Genomic DNA, 12,137 nt, shown 5'->3' on the forward strand with positions numbered 1-12,137 from the left:
ATGAGAGAGATTTCTTTTCTTTTTATATTATCCCAGTTTTGCTTTTTTGAGGAAAGCTGAATGAGGAATGACTCACAGTGTGCATTAGCAGTCACCTGTACAGAATAAATTAGCTGTGTCATAAAGGTGAGTCCAAGAGCAGATTAGACTAAAACCTTATAAATATTAGCATTATGCCAGATAAACAGCCCACCGTGCGGCCACTCCACGGTCCACTCTGTGGTGTTAGGACACGACTTAAGCAGGTCAGAGGTCACGTTGCTGGGGACAGTCTCTCTGGAGGTGATGATTTTCACTTTACCTTTGAAAAGATGACATATTACTACATTAATCCACAGCAGAGCTGAGCAAAGAGTAGCGAGGGTGTCTTGTTACCGGAGCTGTCCATCACAGTGAATATGACCCCGCCTCCAATCCCCATGCACTGTGGGTTCATGATGGAGGTGCACAGCAGCGCAGCAATGGCAGCATCTACTGCAGAGCCATTTTTCCGAAGAATGTCCCTGAAAGAGTTCATCGTTATCACTTTAGTGTTATTGTTATCATGTGTGCACAATTAATTTAATTTTAATCTTCATCAAAATTGTAATGTCCCACAATTAAATTGTCATGACAGAACAAAAAGAACATGCATACTCTCTGTCATATGGACCTGCATGAATAAACTTTCTGAATCCTTTATCATCCGCAACTGAAAATAGTTGTGGATGATTACTATACCTTTCTAATCTGACGTTGTTGTCCCTGGCTCTCTTTCTCTCTCTCTCCCTCCTGCTCTGTTCCTGTGCTACTGCCAGTGTAACTACCGCCCCTCCCCCCTCATCCCAGCGCAAAGCTCAAATGCGGAATGAAGCAAAAAAAAAGTGCAAGAGGGAGAGAGGGTGAGAGAAAGAAAAAGGTGGCCATGTCATTATGTCATTAGTTTTTCTTCTTTTATACCCTTTCTTGCCAGCCACGCTGTGGAGTACTTGGACTCGTGTGATGGAGCATTGTCCTGCATGAAAATCATGTTTTTCTTGAAGGATGCAGACTTCTTCCTGTACCACTGCTTGAAGAAGGTGTCTTCCAGAAACTGGCAGTAGGACTGGGAGGCTCGCGATAAGGAGCCGGCTTGCGTCATTCACGTCAAAGACCCGGCTCTAAGAGCCATTTCGTTCACAACTGACACATCACTAAGGCACACACAAATTCTTTTTACACATACAAATCCTGATTTACAAGTACAAAATATTTATGACCACAATTTGAGCCCATATGTTCGCAGTTCTTGGAGATTTTTTAGCGTTTGCATTTGGATCAGTGCATAATCGTATGTGTAATGTGAAAAAAAAATGTATCAGAAGTTTCAAATGTTACTCACTTTCCAATCTCCGAACAATTCTTGGAGTCTGCGGCCACTGCAGCTTTTGAGAAACGGCAATTAGGGTCCTCGTCGTCCGACGGGGCAACCTGACCTTTACTTTTACATAACCATACCCCTAACCAAATACCACCAACTATTGCACAACCAAAAAAAAAAAAAAAAAACAAATCCAGAAGATGGCGTGACCGTTTGGGCTGCATATTTTGGGACACCAAGAGAAGCAAGGTAGTGTCACCATAACCCCCTTGGGGCTATTAGGAGTCGTATTTGCCCCCTCAGTGTTCTTGCTGGTGCGGAAAGTACCACGCTCCTCGTCTGACTCAGACATCGCTGTTTTCTACCCTTAACCATAATTCAATAATCCTATAAACCTAATAACCAAATGCACTTTTAACTCTTATTAGAATGAGATTTTAACCACTACGGTGCAAAGTTTTTAGATACTGCGTTGATAAAGTACAAGAGATACAATCAGTGCTTTGTCAGTGTTTACTCAGCATTCAAGGACAGCAATATTTGCATAGTATTTTTACTGACATATACTGCACATATGTTTTGGGCAAAAACATTTTTGAATATTAAAATACGAACATTTGTAGCAAACAATTGACAAATTAGCCATTCCAATGCAAAACTTTCTCTGCCTGTTAAAAAAAGAAGATAATCTTCTCACAAACTGGTGTTTGATTTTGAAACAGGAAAAAAGTGGAGAAACAACTGAAAAGACTAATATTTGAATAAAACCTGAAAGCAAGTAAATACTTTCTATGCTGCCTTATGGTAAACTTTGGTAATATTGATAAAGAACAACACTGGCTGATGATGAAATACATTCAGCTGGCATGGTGACACTGCCAGTATAACCTGCAGGGCTGGACTGGGACAGAAAATCGGGCATTTTGACTACAGACCGACCCACCAGGTATTAAAGCCATAAAGCCTTTGAATGAAAACAAACCCTGTTGTGACAGTGATGTACAGTCTTTTTGGTATATGTATGATTTCTATACATTTTACGTCAGATAAAAACTTTGGTTGTAAGATTTAGATAATTATTTAATAAAAGCTAGATATTTTAAATGAGAATAGGAAAGAAAAGTATTTCTTTGTGCCCCCTTTCCCTGTTAATGCCCTACCTGGCCCCCTGGCAAAACTTTGCTAGACCCGCCCCTGCACAGTTACCAGCTGTCAGCTACATAAAAAAGGATCCTGGTGGGTGGTCTTCACGTTTCCCTCTCACCAGATATCCAAACCGACATCATGACCAGCAGCTTTACAGCTGTGGCTCCAGCAAACATCAGCTGATACTAGAAATTAATATTAAATAAATTCTAACAACAGCCGATCAAGCTTAAACGTGCTGCTGTTGTTTAGCGCGACATCTGCTGGTTTCGTCTTTCTGGCGCAAAGTGGGTGATAAACAAACAAGAGAGAAAAGCCGATCAGCTGATCATCGATCAGTTTCATGATTGAAGTAGCAACAGGAGAGGGAGGATGAGAGAAGAGGCAGCTGTGCAGCGTAAAGACAGAATAAATCCAGCTTTGTGTCTTTTTCCATTCTAGCTGAAGTTCGGGACAAACTGCGTCTCTTCTCAGCTCAACACGAAACGTGTAATATTTTCTCTGATTGAGGGACCATTCCATTTTTTAAGGAGCCGTTGGCAACTCTACTAACTAACCTTATGAATAAAATAAAGTTCACTATCAGTAACATCATAGCAACCGAACAGCTGTATAAAAACTCCAAGCTGGCTAGAACGCAGTATGAGTTATTGCAACTGACAGTAAAAAGTCAGCACAACGAAAATAAACTCCACCTAAACTTAGTTCATATCTGACCCAGATAGACTGCAGGTCATAACTTCTTACCTGAAGTTCAGTTCACCTGACACTCGGACTGGCGGCTGCCTCGGGGCTCTCCTCCTGCCTCCCCTTCCCTCATCCACCTGCTGCCTCTGTGGAAGCCCCGCCATAGCCACCACCAAACAACGGAGTTATTTCTACACATCGACCTGCATCTGGCCAATCCACCACCTCTCATTGTTCATGCCGTTACAAAAATAAATAAAAAATAAGTCAAATAAGCCCGATGGCCAGTCCAGCTATGTTAACCTGCAACCAAATCTGCAGCTCCATACAGCAATGTTACGACTTAGATTACATCTTATAACTCATAACTCTTATGTTAGCTCCCCTCTGTAGCATACTGTCTGAAATATTCCACGGCTGCAATAATTCTTTAAGTGTTATTTTTTCCTTGGTATTCTAATTTCGCCGAAGTTTACTAAACTCAACAAACTTAATATTACTTACCGGGACATTTATTCTGTCCTCATTTTCTTTCACCGAAAAATTGTTTCCTGCAGTGACGTCTTTCGTGCTTGGCTCTCCTACCTTTGCTAACGTGATGCACATAGCGCAGAAGCCGATGCTGCATTCACTTACACTCGGATATCTGAGCGTCACCGTGAAAACATAATCGGACATTTGATATTTGATTGAATTTTATTGTTTTGCCTTTGGGGTGGCACCTGGGGTGGCCAGTCTGGTTGGGGGGGTGGCCTGTGCCCCCCCAGGCCACCCCGCTGGACACGCCATTGACCATAGCCAAAGAAAGCTCGTTTATGACCAGCATCATGTAAATAAGCGCTCTGTAGAACCATCGCTCCATCCTCCAATCCAGCAGGTGGCGTCAGCGTGCCCGCAGGGTGAACGTCAGCCACAAACGAAGCCGAAGAAAACGTTAGCGTCATTTCCTGGTTGCTGTGCGACAAGCAACTGTAAAACTCGAAGCTCTGAACGCGGTCCTCTGTCATATAAATCTGCGAGTGGTCTCTGCGTGAGGCGAGCGGCTTTTCCCGGTGAGTGAGAGATTGAGCGTGAGGTCCGGAGCGCGCACAATGAATAAAAAGGGCTCTGAGAAAACACGCCATGTGGTAGCCTGGCTTAACAAAGCGGAGTGGGATCAGGTTCGGGACTACCTTTACTCGATGGACTCCTCTCTGCAGAGGTTTGCGTTAGAGAGGATATCGGCTTGGAGGGCCAGGTGCGCTGATAGTTTTCCCGTGGCCGTGGACTGCACAGCAGACCTCGTGCGCTGCCAGGTGCGGGACCGGTCCGGACAGCTTACCGGAGATGACTTGACCCTGATGTACGGGACGGCCCTGGTAAGATTTGTTAATCTTATCACGGATCGCCAGCAGGGGAGAAAGGCCCAGCCGCTGAGGCAACTGGCTGGAAACTTGAACATCCCCGAGTGGGTGGTGGATCTGAGGCACGAAATCATGCGTGGGACTCTTCCTTCTTTGAAATGGTGCCGAAAGGGATGTAAGGTGGCCCTGGAGTGGCTCCAGCAGGAGTTTTGGTCCAGACAGCTGGGAGGAGGCCCCGATGAGCAGCTCGTTGCCAGGCAGAAAGAAGTGGATGCCTGCAGAAACGCTCGGGAGCTGCTGATCTCTTTTCAGAAGGACCAGTACCAAGCTTTTGATGATGGGTCTCCTGAAGACAAGGGGAAGAGCTTGTGGCAGGCCCCCTTAGCAGACATGAGTTGTTTGCTGGGTGAGATCAAGCAGTTTGCACTGGGGTCCAGGGAGCTGTTGATTGATGTGCTGCTGGAAGACGGTTTTCTTGTTCCTACCATGGAGCAGCTGGAAGCATTAGGCTGTGCAACATCTGACAGTGCCAGTCCCACTGAGCCCAGAGTCCCACAAACCTTCCTGCGCTTTTGGCTGCCCCTGCTAAAGATGCTTAACTCTTCGTCTTTCATTCACCTCTTCCTGGAGAAGCTCTTTGTGGAACTGAAGCTGCTCAGCAAAGAGCCCAACGGTCACAGGTGTTTCTATATTTCTGCATGGATTTCAGAAGTCTTCCTCTGCAACAACAACAAATTTGAATATCATTTTGAGACAAAGTTGCAGAAGAAAGCCAGAATGAAGGACAGGATTTTCATCAACCGCATCAAGCTGAGGTGGCAGCAGCTTCTCTCTGCATGTCTGGATGCCCCCTGCATCAGCACACCTCACCTGATCCAGCTAGTCCTGGATGACATGGAGCATCCCCCCCCTCAGGAAACCAGAGAGAAGCTGTTCCAGCTCTGCTCCATCTACACACAGACAGAGCGCTCAGAGGCCAGCACACCTCTGCAGCAGCAGCAGCCCATATATACTGTGAGTATGCTGCTGGACCAGATGCAACACTCTTCACCGATGGACTCGGAGAGAAGTGAGGACCGCAAATGGGCAGACGTGCAGGCTGAAAGAGCACTTGCCCTCAGACACGTAGCAGCATCCCCGGGGCCTCGGCTCCAGCCCGGCCAGCTGAGGGCCTCCTCTGGAGCAACAGCGAGCTCAACAAACTGAAATGTGGACTGAAGCTTTTTTAAGTTACTTGTGTTATTTTTGTTACTTGTGTTATTTTTTGTTTTATGTTAAATGGTAAATGTTTTATGTTAAGCACAAGATTGTTGTTGTTGTTGTCATTCCAGCCTCCGCTGACTCTTGTTGTGCTAGAAGCAGTTTTGAAGCAAAAATACAATATTCAGAAGACAAAATGTTGTGGAATTTTAACCATGAGCACAGTGCAGGTTCAGCAGTTGTGATTGTTTCTGTCCAGTCGAGCTCGTTAACTAAACATGTTGGCAGAAGCAGAAATAAAACTTTCAGAAGACAAAATGTTCTGATTTAAAGAAGGACCAAAGGAAGGAAAGCATAGGTTTTGATTAAGTCTGATAAACTAGAATTATAAGGTATTGTTACATTAAAAGGAGCAAAATGAAATAAAAAGGCTATATCAAAAACAGGTTATAACATAGGAAATGTGAGGTTTTAAAATGAAGTTAGTGTCAGCGTTTTAAGAGAGTGGTAAAATGATGAGTAACGTTGAAGAATATATATAAATACAAGTCTATAAGTCAAGAACATAATTAGGATAAGGCTTTTGATTAAAGAGTCCCAACTATGATAAGTTAGGGAGATGCAGGAAAAGGTGTTTTGTTTCCTTTGCAGAAGATCTCGGCGACCACAGGGGGTGAGGATCCTGGAGGCCCGAGGCCGGATGGACCACAAGAGAGGGTCAGAGCGAGGACACAATGTATTGCGACCTCTGGTGTACCAATCGTCGTCATCGTCACCATTGCATTAATAATATAATCTGCAGCATTGATATTGCATTCAGAGGTTTAAACAGTGTGTGTCTTTCAGAAAGACTAAGTTGCAGAAAGTTTGCATTAATGAAAGCAGAGTCTAAGTTATTCTGAGGAGCAGGTTAGACGAGGCTATTTGATGAGCCTCTGGTCTGGTGGAAGGTCAGAAGTGCAACGGGTGAGATGAGAGAGCATTTGAGGACGACATATACACACACACACTTAGTTAGAGAGAATCATTTATAGGTGAGAGGTTAGTTATGTTTACTCGCAACTGTGAAAGAGGAACAGTTTCTTGTTGTCTCGGCAAGAAAGAGGAAATACCTGGTGTGAATACGTATGAATGGACGGTGACTGGACGGACGAACTGAACTAAGGTTGGACCAACTGGACACTGAGGTAAAGACTGGACTAAGGCTAAGCACATGACTGATGACTGTTCTGTTTTAAGTTCATTTTCATGACATAGATTGGATCATGAGTGGGGAAAACTGAGCATTTTTAGTTTTGTACATTATTTTGACACATGAAATGTGTCAAAATAAAGGGGGGATTTAAGGTTTAAGTTGAAATGGGTTTAGGATCATTTTAGGACTTTTGGGGTGTTTGATGATTTAGATATGGTAAAACTGAGGCAGACATTGTTATTTTCATGTTTAAGTTGAAGGATTAAAATGAACTGAATCCTGGTTAGAAGATAAACTCTTTACACACATAAAGAGCATTTAGATTAAGTAAAGTTAATATAAAGGATAGAGCCCAGAACATGATATCTTGAACCAACTTTGAATAATTAAGGGAACATTAGATGAACACAGTAGATTAGTGAGGTGTACCAGAGAGAGGCTTTTTGTTTTCTATCCTTTACAGGAGAACATTCCAGTAACACAGCGACCACAGGGGTGGCAAGAATCTCCAGTTTCGCAAACAGGTCACATCTGGATTACACGCTGTGGACAGGGCGACCCCGGAGGCAAAGGTGGTGTGGCTGAAGGTGCTCAAACGCAAGTGGAAGGAGCCACGCTGGACTGGTCCATACGAGGTCGTTGCCAGGACAACTACAGCAGTCCAACTGAAAGGGAAGGGCGACACCTGGTATCACTGGTCGCAGTGTGCACCAGCACATGAGAGCTTGGTTGAGGAAGAGGCTTCAACCAACACAGGTGTCAACAAACAGAGGCAGAATAAACCCTCTCACCTGTGCAACAGGCCATTCAGTAGTCCACCTGGAAGGCTGAAGAAAGAAGAGCAGCAGCGGAGAAGGTCGTCACGCCATCAGAAAGGGGCAGTGATAAGTTAAAGGGTCCACAAAGAGGGGGGTTTCAGTCCAGAATCTAAAATCTATATAACAAGTCTAGAATACAAAGTTTATATAACATGATGCAAACAACCGAATCAGAGACACGTAATGGGAAGAAACGTATTAAAATGTTCCTTACAACTACATGTGTATTATATGCGATAATAGTAACCATGGCTCTGTTGTCTTTTGTCTGTATTTTGCAAGGCACTCCGGACCCCTTGTCTGAACACGGAGGCCAGTCCAGCCCAGCAGTTCCTGAGACTGTAGGTCCTAAAACAGGATCGCTAGAAAGACAAAAGCGCGAGGGGTCAGGTAAAGGTGATGAATGTCTCAGCAGAAATAATGGCATAGAGTTGAACTATGTTAAAGGGTCTACCAGCTCATTCATGTTAGATTTGTGTGACGTCATTAAATGTACAGGAGCCAGTAGTAGATGGAAAGTGTCAGACAACAGTGGCATAAATGGTCCATTTATGCCAAAACAAGATAACTATGCATGTTTTAAGTTCTCTACTGATAATGAAAAGTACAAGGTGGGAGAGATCGATCCAACTTGGTGTGCCGTCACACTTCAGGGACGAACCACCAACAATGTAAGCGGCCCTAGCACGGTAATTGGAACCTGGGCAGGAAGTGGGCTCTATTATTATTGTGGGGAAAATACTCTGTTGGTTCATGTTCCTATAGGAAGCGTAGGGACATGTGCGATGGTGCGATTAGGAGCTCCACTCATGCTGATTGGGAATCAGGTAAAGGCTATTCCACAACGCAACACACGTACTCTAGCCGCCAGACGTCTGAGACATGTTTTGGTCAAAAGAGGGACCCAAGGTACACATGCTTATGATCCTCGCCTGAACTCGCCTAGGGGAGTTCCAGACGAATATAAGCTGGTGAATCCGATAGCTGCAGGATTTGAGAGTATATTCCTTTGGGTAACACCTAATAAGAATGTTGACCGCATTAACTATGTTCATTACAATCTGCTGAGACTTTCTAACCTAACCAGGGACGCCATGATGGGGTTCGCAGAACAATTGGGTCCAAGTTCTCTGATGGGAGTTCAAAATAGGATGGCGCTTGACATGTTATTGGCAGAGAGGGGAGGTGTGTGCTCGATGTTTGGAGATATGTGCTGCACGTATATCCCCAATAATACTGCCCCAGGTGGCTCAGTAACCCGAGCTCTGCAGGGCCTGAAAACTTTGTCTAAAACCATGCATGAGCACTCAGGGGCCTGTTCTTCGTACCGCGCTAAGTGAGTTAGCTGGATGAGATTGTTGACGATTTCGCGTGATCCTGGATCGTTCGGTTCCCCGAAGCCCATCCGGGACTTGCTGTCATAGCAACAGAGCCGTAAGCGTAAACCTGCTGGGGAGCAGGTTTACTTTATGTAAACAGGATTAGATCGCGGCCACGCAGGTATGTCCGCGTCATTCATACGAAAGCAACAGCGATATTCCACCACTGTTTCACCATAAATAAATAACATCAATGTAACTAAAGATAATGCAGCACTTGATCCTTTTATTGATTTCACACAGATACATACAGGTCATTCCCTAAAAAAGGGAAATGTACTATTAACATTCTATTACATGTATGTGATTATTACAGATGTAATTCATATTTCAGAGTAGTAATTGTAAATTACTTCGTGTAATCAAGATGAGAGACCACGGCTATAAAAGCGAAGGTGGATTTGGGAAGTCTGTCGCAGTCATATCCTGTCCGTTTACGCGAGCAACCCATTGCGGAAGGTGCAAGATTGATAAGGAGAGTCCTCAGAATTCAGCGTATATTGCGGGACAGACAGGATCCTTTAGCTCAGCGCGACAGTGTGCTCATAGAGAGATATCGATTTTCCCGTGAGGGTATTATTTACTTAACCAACTTGTTGACGAGGGGGTGCAGGACCACCACCTGTCTTTTTTTTTGCTCTGCCCTTTTCTTGGTTGCTGTTATGAACAAACAAACAGAGTATTCCAGGGTCTCTTTCCAAGAGACGACAAGCAATATATGTGATAAATATTACCATTCTGTAGAATATTCTTATATTTCACTTTTACTTGTTCTCATGTTCTAGTGGGTCCTGTTGTGGCTCTAATGTGAAAGGGGATATAATATAACATAATGTAATATAATAAGCCTGGCTTCTGTCAGTCTGCCCCAGGGCAGCTGTGGCTACAACCGTAGCTGCCTCCACCAGTGTGTGAATGTGAGAGTGAATGAATCGTGGCATTGTAAAGCGCTTTGGGTGCCTTGAAAAGCGCTATATAAATCCACTCCATTATTATTGTTATTATTGAATTACTTACGAGTTTGATTTGTCAGCAACTTTCTGCCAGCCCTCTCTCCTTGCTTTTGCAGCCTTTGCAGTGTTCCCTTGCGTTTTAATTAAACTCTGAAACTCCTGAAATCCCTCACTCAAGAGTTCTTGCTCTGCTGCCGAAAAATACCGAGCGCGCTCCTTCGACATTTTCGCCGACCAATCAAAGGGTTGCCGATCAATGTTTCTACTATCGATGCGTAGCCCCTGTTGGGCCACCCAGTGATCTCACATTACTTCATCCAGCTATACTAATCGTCAACAACAGGTGTGTTCGGGGAACCGGAATAGCGAGCTCAGAGTTAGCGCGATGATGTGATGTACCCTTGTTTGCACGAATTGAACTTTTGTCCATCTGTCACCCTGTATTTTTGAACTGTATTGACGTAGGTGTGATATGTTATCCTATAAAACCAGAACCCAGTGTATTTTTGTCAGAGCAACCCATTCTGTATGCTGACGGTTGGTTGTTCTCCTGTGATAATAAAACTCATCGTTTGATTGCACTTTTCCGGAGCCTCCGTTGTTTTTTGTCTGGTCTGAAGTTGATCGATTTCGCAACAGTATGCACAAATATGACCCAAGATGGGACTCGCCAACCTGGATTGACTCAATAGGAGTTCCCAGGGGAGTTCCAGATGAGTATAAGTTAGTCAATCAGATAGCGGCCGGCTTTGAAAGTGTGTTTCTATGGATAACTCCGAATAAAAATGTCGATCGCATTAACTATGTCCATTATAATGTGTTGAGACTCTCTAATCTCACTAGGGACGCGGTAGAAGGCCTTGCGGAACAATTAGGCCCGACGTCGTTAATGGGAATCCAGAATCGAATGGCCCTGGACATGTTGTTGGCTGAGAAAGGTGGTGTCTGTGCCATGTTTGGGGACATGTGTTGCACGTTCATACCCAACAATACTGCACCAGACGGTACGGTTACTAGGGCGCTTGAGAGTCTGAAAATGTTATCTAAAACCATGCATGAGCAATCAGGTGTGAACACTGGACCGGGAGACTGGTTCACGTCTGTCTTTGGGCAATGGAAGAGTGTTGTTATGTCTGCCATGTTTTCTTTTGTTGTTTTTCTTGTCATATTGATGATTGGATGTTGTCTCATCCCTCTGGTCCGGCGGCTTTTAGTAAAGATGCTGGAGCGAGCCCTGAGCTCAGGCTCAGCAGGTTCAGCTGCGCCGGAGTCCATGATGCCTTTGAGGGAGATTGTAGGCTGGACGGAGGAGTGAGACAAATCCTGGTGTAAGTTGGGCTCGCAAGCGAGCCCAAGAGGAGGAGTTGTCAAGAAAAACATGTAATTTCACTGCCATTATTTCATTATTATTTCATTAGTCTGCATCACTTAGTATCAGTTGATCATCACCATTATCATGTATCATTTATCATTTAGTAAATCTGCTTAATCTTGTATTCCAGAGCACGCAGAATAAGACACATTCCTCTGTAATATTCTATTATGCAAAAACCACCAGCATCTCTGTGGCTCCAGGCGGCCCAAAGTAAAGTCAGATGAGGACAGCGACCTTTTGTTGGCCTGGACAGACAATCTCACAAACTGCACACTCGGACACACAATTGTTTAGACCAGATGTTTTCCCTCATCCATATCTGGGAACATAAAGCCTGAGAAAGTGTTAGGTTTCTGAGAAGCTGAGTTCTAGGAAATGTTCTGACGTCATATTAGGCTATAAAGCTTTCTGTAACGAGCAGAGAAGATCGAAGACCGGCTTCCCACACTGTATAACTGTGTGTGTTTAATAAATCACTTTTTGGACACTTCTGGGGACTCTGTCTGTGCTTATTTTTCCTTCCAAATAAAAAGAACCTTTACAAAAGAACTGTGCATTTCGTGTTGTTAAGACTGTTTCATCTGGGACCATTTTGCAATCTAACGCAAGCTTAATTAAGGATTCTGTTTGTTTTATTCCTTCTAAGCCCAAATGAATTTCTTGTGAATCTGTCTACTGTGAGCCTGGTGATTTTGTTACTGA

General features: G+C 44.1%; 1 protein-coding gene and 1 pseudogene across 2 annotated transcripts; one reads left to right on the forward strand and one right to left on the reverse strand.

Moving 5' to 3' along the window:
* Window positions 1-37: 37 nt before the first annotated feature.
* Window positions 38-1,377, reverse strand: LOC113034276 (glutathione hydrolase 5 proenzyme-like). 2 transcript variants are annotated; one of them, XR_003274140.1, is made up of 3 exons: window positions 1,361-1,377; window positions 376-503; window positions 38-301 (listed from the first exon to the last, which is right to left on the reverse strand). XR_003274140.1 is itself a non-coding variant. In XM_026188698.1 (2 exons), exons 1-2 carry the CDS (start codon window positions 515-517, stop codon window positions 144-146), a joined length of 300 nt encoding a protein of 99 aa, XP_026044483.1. In that variant the 5' UTR covers window positions 518-640; the 3' UTR covers window positions 38-143. The 2 variants fall into 2 exon arrangements, 1 of the variants encoding a protein (XP_026044483.1); XM_026188698.1 differs by lacking the exon at window positions 1,361-1,377 and having other exon boundaries at window positions 376-640.
* A 2,666-nt stretch (window positions 1,378-4,043) lies between these two features.
* LOC113033698 (ribosomal biogenesis protein LAS1L-like) lies at window positions 4,044-5,789 on the forward strand (annotated as a pseudogene).
* Window positions 5,790-12,137: the final 6,348 nt, after the last annotated feature.

Source organism: Astatotilapia calliptera, chromosome 12, assembly GCF_900246225.1.
Source record: "Astatotilapia calliptera chromosome 12, fAstCal1.2, whole genome shotgun sequence".
Taxonomy (NCBI): Eukaryota; Metazoa; Chordata; class Actinopteri; order Cichliformes; family Cichlidae; genus Astatotilapia; species Astatotilapia calliptera.

What these genes read in the sequence shown, in the direction of transcription:
- LOC113034276 (XM_026188698.1), bottom strand. Translation starts at nt 517, where the DNA reads ATGAACTCTTTCAGGGACATTCTTCGGAAAAATGGCTCTGCAGTAGAT. An exon ending in CACTGTGATGGACAGCTCCG is followed by an intron (nt 302 to 375) that starts GTAACAAGACAC and finishes ATCTTTTCAAAG; the next exon opens with GTAAAGTGAAAATCATCACC.